This window comes from Eschrichtius robustus, chromosome 12, assembly GCF_028021215.1.
Source record: "Eschrichtius robustus isolate mEscRob2 chromosome 12, mEscRob2.pri, whole genome shotgun sequence".
NCBI lineage: Eukaryota > Metazoa > Chordata > Mammalia > Artiodactyla > Eschrichtiidae > Eschrichtius > Eschrichtius robustus.
In genome coordinates, this window is record NC_090835.1 from 99069807 (window position 1) to 99085652 (window position 15846).

At 42.6% G+C, this 15846-nt stretch overlaps 1 protein-coding gene across 1 annotated transcript in view; it reads right to left on the reverse strand.

Moving 5' to 3' along the window:
• PHACTR1 (phosphatase and actin regulator 1) overlaps positions 1–14069 on the reverse strand; it is a 531606-nt gene extending 517537 nt beyond the window's left edge. Inside the window, exon 1 of the mRNA XM_068557521.1 lies at positions 13967–14069. Within this exon, the coding sequence (XP_068413622.1) occupies positions 13967–14069 (103 nt within the window). The remainder of the gene's footprint in view (positions 1–13966) is intronic.
• Positions 14070–15846: the final 1777 nt, after the last annotated feature.

A 15846-nucleotide genomic window follows, 5' to 3' on the forward strand; every position in this document is an offset into this window, starting at 1 on the left:
TAGTTCTAGGGAGAAAATATTGTACTTACAGGAAAAACTTTTAATTTAGAAAATAAATGTTTCCTTTAAATAATCTCCCTTCAAATAAATAGGAAAGGAAAATTAAAGGCCCAGAGGAACCACATATTCAGAGGCAGTTGTAAAACATGTTAGTAAAATTATCTTAGGAATTACCTAGGCACATAGAATATTTTGAATAGTTTTCCAAGCTTTATATCTGTAGAACTTACTCCCTGCTGGTAATCTATGTTTGGATATTTTATAGGGTCTGAATTCAATATATTCTATATTCAATTTATATTCTCCCTCCATCTTTTTTTTTTAAATTATTTTTTGGCTGCACCATGCGGCATGTGAGATCTTAGCTCCCTGACCGGGAATGGAACCCATGCCCTCTGCAGTGGAAGAGCAGAGTCTTATTAACCATGGACTGCCAGGGAAGTCCCTCCCCCTCCATCTTTACTCTCTCCTTTATCTTCTTTCTCAGTGAACAGCTTCATTATCCATCCAGTGAGTCCATGTAAAACATCTGGGGATCATGGCATGTACCCCTACCTCACACTCAGTGTATTCATCTTACCGCCAGGTAATCTGGAAAGAACCTTCCTAATATTTCAAAGACCCCTCTTTCCTGCTGGATTCACTCTGTCAATTCCCTTTTCCGACTGTCTATACTTCTTGCTGGGATTACTGCAGTAGCTTCCTAATGGTTCTCTTTTCCTCTAATCTTCCTCCCTCCAAACTGTCCTCCATATTTATGGTCTCGATGAAAAACAGATCTGACAACAGACCTCCTCTGCATGAGATTCCCTAGTGGATTCAGTGTCAGGTTTGGAATTCCTTAATTAAGCATGCAGAGTCTTACATGTCTTTGCTTCTGCCTACTATTCTAGTCTTTTTTTCTTGCCAGTCTAGATATCGACAATTTACCTCTCATTCTGTACCGTATACAGCTCCCCTAAGATATTATACTCAATATGTCCATGCCTTATCACATGCCATTTCACACTGACCGAAACATTTTTTTTTCTTCCTTCTACCTAAATCTAACTCAAAGGTAGATTAACTGTCATCTCCTTTTGGACACTAACTTGGAATCACATCTAAATTTCTCCCCAACACAGACACACAGACACACACACACACAGACACACACTTCTCTCTCATTTGGATGCCCTCATCTGTGCTTACAAAACTCCCAGTGTGCAGATTCTCCTAGCATTTATCTTTTGGAACTGAAATCATTGCTTTATCTGTCTCTATATTAGATAGTTAACTCCATGAGGCCAGGGGGTTTATCTGTTTTGAGTTTGAATCCCCAGCCTATAGATAGTGTTCAAAAAAACAGTGAATTTTGAATGAATATAATCGAATTTTTACTGCATTTCATTCATTTACCTTTCTGGGCTCCATTTTCCTCATTTATGAAAGTGAAGAGTAGACTAGTCAATGGATCTCAAATTCTACACCTCACACTATTTGCATTAAAGCATCTGAGAGCTACAAAAATAAAACAACCCCTTAAAAATAGGAAAAACCCATGGAATTCCCTGGCGGTCCAGTGGTTAGGACTCCACGCTTCCACTGCAGGGGGCATGGGTTAGATCCCTGGTCGGGGAACTAAGATCTTTCATGCCACGCGGCATGACCAAAAAACTAGGAAAAACCCATATTACCACACCTGACCCTCAGAGATTCTGATCAGTATACCCGGGGAAGGGCTGTAGAATTTGTTTCCGATATGTAACCAGGTTTGGAATCACCTGGTCTAGAAGCTCTCTGAGCTCTAGAAATCATTCAAATGCTCTGTGTTTCCTACAGAACAGATGCCAAATTTCTTAATCTGGTGTTCAAGGTCTCTTTCCCTTGAACACGGGTATCACTTTCACCTGCTTGCATTTTCCAGTCCAGTCATACTGAATTGCTTATAGAAAGACCTATACATGCTGGCTTTTTCTGCAAGGAAAGCCCCACTATTGTGCAAGCTCCAGGATGAAGCTTAGGTAAAAACTCTTCCACGAGTAAGTCTCTGATTCTTCCTTTTCCCCTTTTAGATCTGTTTTTTGCTTCTATAAGGGTATTTGCTATTGCATTATATTGTCTTCGGGCTTCTTTTTCTTTTTTAATTTATTATTTTATTCTTTTTTACTTTTGGCTGCTTTGGGTCTTTGTTGCTGTGCTCAGGCTTTCTCTGGTTGTGGCGAGCGGGCGCTACTCTTCGATGTGGTGCGCGGGCTTCTCATTGCGGTGGCTTCTCCTGTTGCGGAGCACGGGCTCTAGGTGCGCAGGCTTCAGTAGTTGTGGCATGCCAACTCAGTAGTTGTGGCTCACAAGCTCTAGAGGGCAGGCTCAGCAGTTGTGGTGCACGGGCTTAGTTGCTCCGCAGCATGTGGGATCTTCCTGGACCAGGGATCGAACCTGTGTCCCCTGCATTGGCAGGCGGATTCTTAACCACTGAGCCACCAGGGAAGCCCCCATCGTCTTTGAGCTTCTTGAAGACACAGAACAATTTTTCAATGAGTGCCCTTACAATTCTTTATGTGGCAATTTACTTACTCCTTAAACAAATATTTATTGAGAATCCGCTATCTAAATTGAGAATCCACCAAACTGAATTTATGCCATTTTATCCTCCTACTAATAATATTGCAAGCATTGTTACCATTTTGCAAATGGGGAAACCAAGGCTTATAGAGGTTCACTGCTTGAATAGCCAGCCACATGGCTGTTTAATTGTTGGAACAGAATTAGCGTCCAGGAGTTTCTGATGTCACTTTCTTCACACTACCTTGTTTTTCTTAAGGGAACAAAATTTAAAAAATAAAGAGAAATATGATTTAAAGTGGATTCTCCCAAACCTATTTCCTCATTCCTGGGTAAATGCTGACTCACTTTTAAAAACCGAGGCAACATTGGCCCATAACATTATATAAGTTTCATGGGCATGGCATTGTATTTTGACTTCTGTATACACTCCAACGTGTTCACCACCAAAAGTTTAGTTTCCATCCATCACCATACAGTTGACCCCCTTTACACATTTCAACCTCCCTACAGTTGATTTAAATCACTTCTTGGAAGCCACATTCCAATGAACTAGAGTTTGCTGTAAATTCAGATGAAATCAGTACAGTTTAGCCCTTGTTTTAAGAGAGTTTGCAGGAAGAAAATTCCCAGTAATAAAACCATAAAGAGGATTGCTTTGGGATTTGTTAGCAATTTAATTTAAAAATCAAAGTTTTATTTGCTTTTTCTTGTTCTTGTGTTTTAAGACTGGCTCACCTTTCCAAGGGCTTGGAAATTTGAATTAGGAATAAATGGTGGTAGAGAAGACCAGAGATGGGACAGGATAGAAGTTTCTCTTGGAGAGTTAGAGGCCCTGCCACTTTCCTCTGAGGCTTGACAAGATTAAAAGCTAATTAAGGGGCTTCCCTGGTGGTGCAGTGGTTAAGAATCTGCCTGCCAATGCAGGGGACACGGGTTCGAGCCCTGGTCCAGGAAGATCCCACATGCCATGGAGCAACTAGGCCCGTGCACCACAACTACTGAGCCTGTGCTCTAGAGCCCGCAAGCCACAACTACTGAGCCCGTGTGCCACAACTACTGAGCCCGTGCACCTAGAGCCCATGCTCTGCAACAAGAGAAGCCACCACAATGAGAAGCCCGCGCACCATAGCCCTCACTCGCTGCAACTAGAGAAAGCCCGTGTGCAGCACAAAGACCCAAGGCAGCCAAAAAAACCCCAAACAAACAAACAAACTAATTAACATAAGAGCTAATATTTACCTAAATGCATAATAGGTACTTGACATTTTGCTTACTTTCGTATTTATTTGTTCAGTGTTTCCAACTGTTAGTCATTCCTGTATCACTTTTATGGATTTTGCTACCTCTAAGGGTCATCTACACTATTAACTACTTAATGTTTTTCCTTAAATGGACTTTAGTCATCCTTCTTTTTTCCTTCTTGTTCTAAGCAGTAGTCTGTAAGTATGGAGTCTAGTTATATATTTTTATATTTCAATTAAATATTTCTCAATTTACATTTTTCTAAAACATAATAAAATAAATACATTATTATTATAAAAGAGTTCAATTATTACCTGAAAATCATATACTGGACCATAGTTTGTGAGACACTTTGTTTCATTTAAATCCTCAAAATAACCCTTTGGGTTAAGAATGCTCATTATCATTTGCATTCAAAAGGGAAAAGTGAGGCAAAAAGAGATTGAATAACTAATGTTATAAGCTGAGAAGTGGAAATCACAGTTTGAACTCAGATCTGTATTATTCCAAAACCCAAGCCCTACAATATTATGACATTCTTCAGCCAGCCCTGGGAAAGATTTCACTCATACCTCCAATTTTGTATATGCCGTAACTGTAACCGTAAAAATATGAATGTGCCTGAAATTGACTGAAAGTAAAATAAAAAATTAAAATACATGTGTAGGGTTGATTTTCCTTTCCATTTTTTCCCCAAAGACATTAATGTTACTCTTGTTTTGCTCTTATGATTGAAAAAAAAGGTACAGAGATCTCTAAGATAATCTCTCCGTTCAGTCCCAACATTTCAGAAGTCCAATTTAATACCAGTATTCATTCAGTGGTTTTGTATAATTGTGTGAATCTAATTGCTTATTAAAATATTCTTAAACATACAAAGAATGGCATCAGCCATGAGCTGATTTTGATGTGCTAGTCTCCCCATCCTTGCCTCTGCCAGCTCAGTCACAGAGGGTGGTACTGAAAGTTTTTAGGAAAACAGATTTGTTTGAGCAATGAGGAGTGAGAATTTTTTCCAAGCACCTGTGAATTGTTTATGCTAATTGGGTCATAGCTGATGCTATGTGTGGCTGCATCTTTAATCCACTCTCTATGTGCTGTATGTGAAAGCAGGAGTTAGTGAGTGAAATTAGTTTATTGTATTTTCATATGACTTTCTTCCTCTGTCTGTCATCCGCTCATCTCCTCTCTCTTGTTTGTCTCTTGTCTTCATGCCCTTCTTATGAGCCCTGAATCGCAATATGTGACAAAGCAGATGCTTGCTGGGGGCAAAAGCACAAAGAGCATTGGAAGGCCGTGTGTGGGTAAATGGTCAACACCAAGAATGCTCCTTTGTGTACAGAGAAATGTCCTGTTCAAGGGCACACTCCAGAAATGGAAGGTTGGATTTCATGGTCATCTGTATATGGACAGAATTGGCAGCCTGGCGAGCTCCACAGTGTCTTTTCTCTTGATCTGCCTTCACCCTCTCCTTCGCAATGTTCCCTGCATTAAACACAGGTTTGGAGAGCCTGAATGTGAGCAATTAGAGGTCGAAAATGGAGTGTGTGGGAAGTTAGGAGGAAAGGCTTGGTAGTTAGCTTGTCATCCATGACTGATGCACAGTGGGCTGCTTCCTGGCTAGATTTATACAGAGAAAAAGCAACCAAAAAAAACCCCAAAGCAAGTATTTGTTGCAGGTGATGACCTGAGCACCATAAAAACAAGGCTGGAAACTATATAAGAAAAGCGTCATCTGAAGCACATCTCAGAGACAAGGGTCCGAAAAATAGTATGACGACGTGTAAACTACTTGGTTAGGACATCCCAGTGAGGGGATGTGGCCAGTTTTGCTGTGCTGGGCCTAGTAGGACTCTGAGGGGCAGATCGGTGAATGGAAAAGATTACAATCCAACTGGCAACTGTGCCCCAAATGAGGATACAGTTGCTTTACGGTCACTGTTTTCGCCTCAATCCTTAAGGAGCAAATTAGATATGAGGTCCTGATATCTAAGGTCCGGATATGAGTCACATGTAAGACCATGACATTAAAGTTTCAGGGGATAGGCCAGGAGAAGGAAGACAACTTGCCTCCCACTCAGCAAGACTCCTAGAAACACCACGGCCAGGCTTTCAATGAGTGGTTCTCAAGGTGCGTGGCTCCTGTATGGGGCTTAGGTGGGTATCTCCGGTCACCTTTCATTGAGTCTTGTTGGAAGCAGGAGTGGGAATGGTAGCTGGTTTGAGGATTAATCGACCCCAAAGTATAAGGAATAGACTAGGCAGTAAAGATCTAAAGAAGGAAGGGGAAAGGAATCTCAACTAAGGTACAGCTCAGAGCTAGTTTCCGGAAGACGTGCAGAGCAACTTTTGAATTGATCTCAATTAAGTTCATCAGAGTAACGTTGAGGAGTTCACCTCTTCCAGAATTCTACTTTTAGGCAGAGTCAAAACTCAGCCTCACAGACTATTGTACATTAAAAAGTCCTTCTAAGAAGGGTACTCTTCAGGAACCCTTGGAAATCTATTTTAAAAGGTTAATTCTCTTCAATAGTACACCAACTCCCTCCTGCTGTATTTTTTTCTTCTGCTTTTTTTTTTTCTGTTTTATAGAAGATATATCAGCGTTGATGACTTTCCTCCATTTCCTGCATCTCCATGTATTTGAAAATTATTTTTATCTGTCCCTCCCTTCAGCCTTAAGCAGAGTCTCTATTTCCAACTAAAGATTTTAATTCTTTAAAGGTCTTAGGAAGTTCTATTTTCTCAATCATGAATTGTCAGAAGTCCTTTCCCTGAATCCCAAGTTTCTCTTCATAATGCAGATTTAAGCATTTTCATTCCTTCAGTTCAACAGAGACCTTTAATAAATCTCAGTACTTCTACTGTATACCAAGGATGGTACTAGGCACCCAGAAAATGGTATTTAAGGAGATCACCATGATCTAGGTAGGTAACAGGCACCTAATAACAAAACAATAGCATCAGTAGCTAATCAATAATAACAATGTACTAAACACTCCATAGGCATACTTTCTTTCATTCTCAAACTCCCCTATGAATTTGGAGCCAGTGTTATATGGATTTTGATTAGGACCCTGAGGCTTAGAGAAGTGAAGCCATTTATATGAGCTCATGCATCTAGTAAGTGGTGGAAGCAAAATAATACAGCATGCTAGTGGCTAGAATGTAGGCTGAACAGAATATTATGGGAAAGAGTCCTGGAAAAGTCAGGCAAGATTTCACAGAGGAGGTGACATTGGGGCTGGGTCGTAAACACAGGAAAGAAAATAGCATGAACTGGGGAATTCCCTGGTAGTCCGGTGGTTAGGACTCCATGCTTTCACTGACAAGGGCGTGGGTTCAATCCCTGGCTGGGGAACTAAAATCCCACAAACAAACAAGCAAACAAAAGAAGCGAAACAAAAGCACGAACACATTCTGTGCAGATGACTATTGTCAACGATTTGCAAATAACTGAGTGCAACCAAATGTCTTTGTCTCCGGGGGCCATGTGAAGAAGTCCCAGAGGTTTAGAGTTTAAGTTTAGAGTACATTTAACTCAAAGCTAAAGATTGAAAAACCAGGGGCTTCCCTGGTGGCGCAGTGGTTGGGAGTCTGCCTGCCAATGCAGGCGACACGGGTTCGAGCCCTGGTCTGGGAAGATCCCACATGCCGCGGAGCAACTGGGCCCGTGAGCCACAACTGCTGAGCCTGCGCGTCTGGAGCCCGTGCTCCGCAACAAGAGAGGCCGCGACAGTGAGAGGCCCGCGCACCGCGATGAAGAGTGGCCCCCGCTCGCCGCAACTAGAGAAAGCCCTCGCACAGAAACGAAGACCCAACAGAGCCATAAATAAATAAATAAATAAATAAAAACCCATTTTAAAAAAAAGATTGAAAAACCAGCTGTTCTGACAGATTTCCCAGGGTGGAGGAAAGGTAGAGCTGGAAGGTGGTTGAGGGGAGGGGAGGGGAGGGGAGGGGCGGGGCAGGGGGAGGGGAGGGGAGGGGAGGGGAGGGGAGGGGCAGGGGTAGGGGGAGGGGCAGGGGGAGGGGGAGGGGCAGGGGGAGGGGGAGGGGCAGGGGCAGGGGCAGGGGCAGGGGCAGGGGCAGGGGCAGGGGCAGGGTCAGGGGCGGGGAGGAAATAGTTGAGAGGGGATTTTAGATGAATTTCTATTTCTATTTCCAAATACAACTTGGAGAGACTCTTAGCTGCCCACTGTGGCATTCATTAGTGGTCAAAACTGGCATTTCCCTTTGTTGAACAAGACAATGTAGACGACAGAAAAGATGCATTACGACGAAGTAACAATCACTACAGCACCTTGTTCCAATGCCCAGAGTTATTTAAAATGACAAAAGAGGGGAAATTCTGAGCAGGAGTCATAAATTTGATTGTCTAGTAACGTTAGTCAAATGGCTGCCTTTTAATGTGTTTTCCCCTTTGCATATAATTTATCTTATTTATTTATTTTTTAAACATCTTTATTGGAGTATAATTGCTTTACAATGGTGTGTTAGTTTCTGCTTTATAGCAAAGTGAGTCAGCTATACGTATACATACATCCCCATATCTCCTCCCTCTTGCGTCTCCCTCCCACCCTCCCTATCCCACCCCTCTAGGTGGTCACAAAGCACCGAGCTGATCTCCCTGTGCTATGCAGCTGCTTCCCACTAGCTAACTATTTTACATTTGGTAGTGTATATACGTCCATGCCACTCTCTCACTTTGTCCCAGCTTACCCTTCCTCCTGCAGGGTGTCCTCAAGTCCATTCTCTACATCTGCGTCTTTATTCCTGTCCTGCCCCTAGGTTCTTCAGAACCAGTTTTCTTTTTTAGATTCCATATATATGTGTTAGCATACGGTATTTGCTTTTCTCTTTCTGACTTACTTCACTGTGTATGACAGTCTCTAGGTCCATCCACCTTACTACAAATAACTCAATTTCATTTATTTTTATGGCTGAGTAATATTCCATTGTATATATGTAGCCACATCTTCTTTATCCATTCATCTGTCAGTGGACACTTAGGTTGCTTCCATGTCCCGGCTATTGTAAATAGTGCTGCAATGAACATTGTGGTACATGACTCTTTTTGAATTATGGTTTTCTCAGGGTATATGCCCAGTAGTGGGATCCCCTTGCATATAATTTAAAACACCCAAAGATATTGACAGTCTTGGAGAAAAGAAATCTAAAGCAGTAGAATGGGCATTCGTTGGTGAGAAGAGATCTAATTCTAGTCTCCACCTTCTCACTAGAAGCTGTGTGATTTGGGCATGTGGCTGAACCACTCTGAGCTTCACCATCTCCGGAAGTGTGATTTGGTCACAAATGTTACCCTTACTATGTGGGGGGCTGTTGGAGTCAGATATACTTGAATTCAAACCCTGGTTATGCTGCTATCTAAATGTAGAGTCTTTTCTAATCTGTGAAATGAGCATTATCATTCCTGTTTCCCCAAGTTCCTTTGAGGACTAACAGATACAGTGAATACGCAGAAGGTAGCACTTGATACATAGTCCGGTCCTTTTTAAAAAAATAACACAGTCCATTTGCACCTTTCCAAGGGTTTGGACTTATTTAAAGGGAAAGACCTAGGTAAAGATACTCAGGCAAGAATAGCTGCATGATGTGCTAAAATCTCCTTTACCATAAAATGGGAGGTCAGCAGTTCATAGCCCTGGTTGCACCTTTGAATCACCGGGGACAATTTAAAAGATTCCCAAGTATGGGACTTACCACCAGTGATTCTGACTTAATTGCTTTTGCCCTGGGACTCCAGCCTTGAGGTCATAAAGGCTCACCAGGTGTTTCTAATGTGCACTAGATTCAATCATTGCTTCTCAAGCTTTGCCATAAAGTACCTGGCAATCTTGTTAAATGTAGATTCTAATTCTCTAGGTCTGGGGTGTCTGAGTTCTGCATCTTTAACAAGCTCCCAGATGAAGCTGATGGAGCTGATGCTGCTAGGCCGGAATCAAACTGAGTGATCAGGGCTCCATAACAATTCTCAACCTTCAGTGTCCATCAGGATGACCCAGCGGCTTGTGGCAAATGTAGCACTGGGACCTGGGTCTGGCCCTCACAAATTCTGTTTTACTTGGTTTAGGGAGGGGCAAGAAAAGTCACGGAACTATAGAGTCCATTTCAACCTGAAAATCCTATGATGCCAATTTTGTGATTTTATAATATGATTTCTCTCCCAGTTTAACTGTTCTGTAAAAAGAATCACAGCATCTGAAGTTGAGCGTGTGGAATATCACTGTCAGAAACGTGAAAGATGGGTGAACTCAAGGTATGTGATGTCAAGACACGGTTGATCTTTACGTCACGTGCACCTTCAGCCTCCAAAAGTCTCCTTCTGAGTTAATGGGGATTTTTCACAGGACTCTCTGTGTGAGCAGGATTTATTGCTGACGGAGCACTCCCAGATGAAATCGGGAGAGCATCCTTCACTGACCGGAGATGAACAGAATGACCCTGGACTTTTTTCTGCTCTTTGCCACACATCATGCTTTCTAAAGCAGAATCCCCAGAGAAGTGGGCTCACCTTCCTTACCTCCAAGGAAAAATGGAGATGGGAGAAAATAACAAGCTGCTTTATTCAGCAGGGCAGAGGACTGACTTTTGAAAATCTCTGGGAATTTCAGCAAAATCTGTCTCAGGATAGAGATTAGATCGTTTTCCTTCTTTTTCTTTTTCTTATCCTCCTGGATTCCTCTTGCTTTTACTAGCTCAAAACATCCTCTATCTAGCGACAGGCTATTTAACCACTTTCCAAGAATAATTGAAAAACAACCATGATGGGGTCAGAAACATTGTAGTTCTGGTACTGTTGCTTTGGATAACCATTTTGCATTAACTAATATAGAAGGGGCTGGTTCCCCAAAAGTATATGAATTTGTAAATCAACTGATGCATGGATAGTAATGTGGAAAATGCAAGTCTTATTTTCTTCCTTTCCCTTTTAAAAGTACTTAACACCTGTCCTTGATCAGTCTCTAGAAATGTCTGCATTCCCTCGAGAATGGACATCTCAAGAAGGCAATAATCACACATCAGTTTAGCCAAGGGAGTCCTAGGTCATCCACATTCCAGGTACTTAACTCAATACTATATTTCCATTTGGGCCTTTTTCATAGAAGAGGGTATCCAGTGGGGGCTCCTTGACCTCATTAATATCCCCCTGAACCTGGGCTGGGCTGGCCAAGTAGAAAGCTACCATGTGCTGTGATTTAACAGCAGCACAAGGCCCTAATTGCCTCACATGCCTTTTTCAAGAGCCAGCCACCATGCTGCCCTCCTTCCACTGGTTCTTGGGATCTTGCCAGTGGTGAGATACGGGCTTTAGTCACCTACACGCACATTTGGTTCAGAAAGGGAGGGGTGCAAGCCGTGGTCCTCAGCAGCCCTCTGCTTATTCACTGGGAGCCCTTTATCAGGCTGAGGGGCTTGTTATCCAGGAAAGACTGGCGTCGGTGCTGAGTGGAAGGGAGCTGCTGTGAAGGAAGTGGAACAACGCAGTGACAAGCCTCACATCATAGTGGCAGCAAAACTCCAGCAAGGAGACCCTGGGGGTGATTGGTCCTCGGTGGTGGGGCTCTGGGGAAGGTGTTGGTGGGAGAGGGGCTCTCAGTTTTCAAGTGATGTGAAGGACTAGGTAGATAGTAGAAGTTTGTCTTGGTACTCCCTATTTTTCAGTTTTGCCCCGAGTTAGCTTTTGATGTGACAATAAAACAATCACTGTTTTTTTCAAATTTTTTTAAAATTAATTTTTCTTTTTTTTTTTTGCTAAAAATAGGAGGTTCACTCCTATCAGGTAACATTCCTGTTTGCAAGGCAGTGAAATCTCAAACAGAGGAGAGATGGCCTTTTGCAAAGATGTTTATTTCATTGATTTGCTTATGTATGGCGTTTCCCATGTGGCAGTTTAAAGCACTTTCAAATCTTACCTCGTTATTGCTCTTAACAATTTATGAATTGGGCACTATTATTGTTTCCATTTTTCAGAGGAGGAAATTAAAAATTCAAAGGTTAATTTTCCCAGTTTGACTGTGGCAGACCCAGGGTTTGAACCTAGGAAGGCAGGATCTGGTTGTAACCACTGTACTATCCTGCCTCTGATGCTGGGGACATCCCGTTCTGGGGTGGAAGGAGAGAAATCAGACAGGATGGACTGGTTGTTAAATGCTGGTCCCCAGAATAGTGCGAGAGCTGGGGAATTGTCATTGGAGCTCTTGCTTAAAAGGCAGACCTCTACAACTTATACCTGGATTTCTGATTCAGGAGGCCTGGGGGTTTTGAAAAATTGACCTGGGTGTTATTTAGGGAACCCTCACTCTTACTACAGATCCAAGATTCCTTGATTGCAACATCATTCTGATTACCCTGAAATGAACGTGCTATGATCAGGGAGCCACGGTCAGTAGCTTATGCTACCACCTCCCATGCATTTTCCAGTCATTCCAGCTCTGGTGTCAAAACCATAGTCACTGATGGCGACAATTCTGTCCACTCCACCCCAAACTCCATCTGGCGACAACCACCAGACTGCCTTGCGTCCTCTGAGTCTCCCACACCCTGACTGCTTTCCTTCCATAAATGCCTGGAGCCCACAGTCCTCTTAAAGGCTTAAACTGTGTCTACTGCAAGGCAAAATGGACATCTTTATTATCTATAATTCACTGCCACTCCCCTTCTCTGCTCTGCCAACAGAGACGCGGCTCAGGTGTATGACCCCAGCACCAGATATTATTCTCCTGTTCAAATGGAAATGGACAGACGCAGCAATGCTTAAACTCAGAACCAGAGACGGGATTGAGCCCTGCCTCAGCCCCCTTTTCCTTCTGGCCTCCGTTCTCCATCTGCTCCCAGCACATTCTTACTTGCAGACCCAGAAGGGGCTGGAAGTTCTGGCCAGTCTCTCACCCTTCTTCTACTTCAGTAACATTTTCATGTCTCTTTAAGTGGCTGAAAGGAGCAATGCTGATTACATACACCCACAGGGATGAGGAGAATTAGCTATTGTATCACTTTTGCTAATGTAAGCTCTGCTAATGAGCATACTGACCCCAGCCAATCAACCAGGTGATTACCAGCCCCTCTTGACTTTAAGAAGACTGGGTCCTGCCCAGGAAACTGGAAGCGGAGAAGGAGGAGGCTTGGAAGCCCTTGAGGTTGCCCTGAGAAATTGGCTTGAGAGCTAGGGCAAAACCACTTCAGACAAGACAACTGGGAAAGCCAAGGCAGAATATTATAAGCGCCCTGTGCGAAGTACCCATTACCACGTAACAGTGCAAGATGCCAGCATTATCAAAACAGCATTTCCTTTTCTGTTCTGCCTCGTGGCTTTGAAGAATTCAACTACTTCTCTAAGAAAATGAAAGTTGCCTTTCTTCTCAGTGCATTACTTGTACCATTTGGGATATGCCCATCATCAGGTTGCTTTGACTGAATACCCTAAATATTCTATGGAGAAGAGAAAATAGGCTTTAAAAAAAATCTCCTGCCTGTCAGGAGAGCCCATTAAATACCCCAGCTTCTTCCTGTACTCTAATATGCTGGCAGAACATTCTAAGTGCACCCTGGAACAGAGGAACAAGCAAACTGGAGCCTGACCATCTTGAAATCTGTAATAAAAATGTACCTATCAGCCACACTTCACAACAGGCGTGTTCCTTCGTGCTCCCCAAGCACACTGTTAATTCCTTGAGGCAGTAAGTGATTTCACCTAAACTAGATAAGACAGCTGTAGAAGCTCAAAGCTTATCTCAGGAGCCCCTCATCCAGCTGGATTTCAATCGATAGGTCAGGGTGCCCTAGACCTACTTCTCCAGTGCAGTAGCTGCGCACTCAACCTTTTCCTGTGGCTAAAAGCATCCTCGAAGCCTTTCAAACTTAGACTTTGGTTGCAAGGAGTTGGGGGAATAATTTTCTAACATAGCTTTCCAAGGGTTGTTTGTGTGAAAGCTGGGCAGGTTGCTTTTTAACCACATCAAGAAGTTTAGATTTATTCATTCTACTACATGCCTGCCTCAGTTCCAGAAACAGTTCGGTAGAGGTTACCAATTGGGAAATCCCAGTTGTTGAACTTCTGCAGTAGAGCTTACACTGCTACAGTCCACACTGCACTGTTAATATAAAACCAACATGCAAATGAGAGGAGTGTCCTCTCTTTCTCCCATTTAATTACCTTGAGCTCCTTGGCTGTAGAAGAATCTTTGAGCCGACTCAACATCCAAGAGTCTATGAGCAGACTCGACATCCAGAAAATAATCCATTTTGGGATAATCCATCTTCGATGTTCCAGAAACAGAGTTTTAAGACAAAATAGTCACTTGTACTGCCTATGGAAGAGGAAAAAAATCCACACTATTTTCGACTGTCAAATATGATTTTGGAAGAAGAGATACCCCATTATAATATCCCATTATTTGACTGACATTTCCCGTTTTAAGTCCATCCCTCAACAGAGCTTTCCTACTGTAGGAGAAAATGCAGCCTTTCACCAACATTTATTAAAAGTAATATATGCTACACAGAAAATACAGATGATCCAGGCTAAAGAGAGATACCATACCAGTCTTTCCTTGCTGTGTATTAACTGGAAAATAAACTTTTAAACTCATATGCTCTCTGTTTTCAAAAGGTCTGTCTGATAAATGACATCATTAAGTATCAGCCATTCTGAGTATTGATCCTCAATTGATCCAGGGAGTTCCACTTCCCCTCGAGCAGCAAGCACCTCCTGGGAATCAGAGCCTCCACCTATAGATGCCTTGCGTTTATGACACATGCTGACATGTTTGCTGTAAAAATGCCTTGTATTCCTTCCTTTTAGCGATTTCCTCTAGCACGTTTTTTATAAAGTGCTAAGCATCATCTCCTGCTTGCCTCTGACACAGGCTGCTTTTGAGAAAGAATTCTGGTTTGTAGAGCAACGACAATTATTTCAGAATTGCAATGATCCCCGTGATATTATCAGGCACTAGCTTGTCAGGAAGCTAATATGCTTCATTAAAAAACATTCAGCCTGTTAGGTTCTTTCTAGCCTATGTAGCCTTTCCCCCATACTTGCACAAATGAAGTATCTCTATTTCTGTAGGATGTTTTTGGAAAGAATTAACAAGACAAAGTCTCTAAAAGCAAACTCAGAAGGATAATCCAATTGGTTTTTCTTTCTAACAGTGCATATCTTAATTTAAGAAGCCAAGTCTGGTAGGCGGAAACTTTAAAAAATATCCAAAGCTACCCCAACGGCAAATCATACTTACTGCAAAAAAGAAAAAATAAATAAATAAAATCAAGGGTTAACTGCCGGCAGTTAGAAGCAAGAGCAATTTCAGCCAGAGTGCCTTTGATCTCACTGAACATTCCCGGTGAAAGTAAACAATTTTGATTGTTTGATTAGATCGGCGATGAATAATGTATACCGTCCGCTGGACTTCCTTTATCAGATAAAATGGCCAGAGCACGTTACCTTAGCAACGGAAGGTGACGCCAGCCTCAGCCTCTTTGTATCCTCCACTGCGAAGGAAGGAAATGACCAGGTTCTCGGGTAAAACTTTGGCAGAAAACCATCACCGTCAAAACCTACATGTCACCGTCACGCGGGTCCGCTGCCCCATCCCGCCCCCGACCCCTACCCCTACCTCCATCCCCTGGCTGCCGCCGCCCATCTCTTAGGCAGAGTACTGTCATAGTCATTTAAAAAAATGGTTTTGGTTTAATTATTTTTATAGCTCCAAGTCCCAGTTTTACTTGCAATTATAACAGAATTACACGATGATGCAGTTAATATGGTAGAAAAGTTGTCGGGGCACCAGTTCCTACCCTAACGCAGGCTAAGGGTGGTGGGGAAAGGCAGTTTTAGCTAGCATCAGTTACACATTCCCCTGTTATAATTAATACACGGATCAGTCACCAGCATCTGGGCTGAAAATAACTCTCCCCTTGCGTAAATCAGTCACTGGAAGAAGCTTAGAAAGCTGTCTGAAATTTCCTAGGTTTTGAAAGCTGCATTATAACATAAATCTTTTGGGAGATTTCCCCTCTGGTAAAGGAAAGATAACC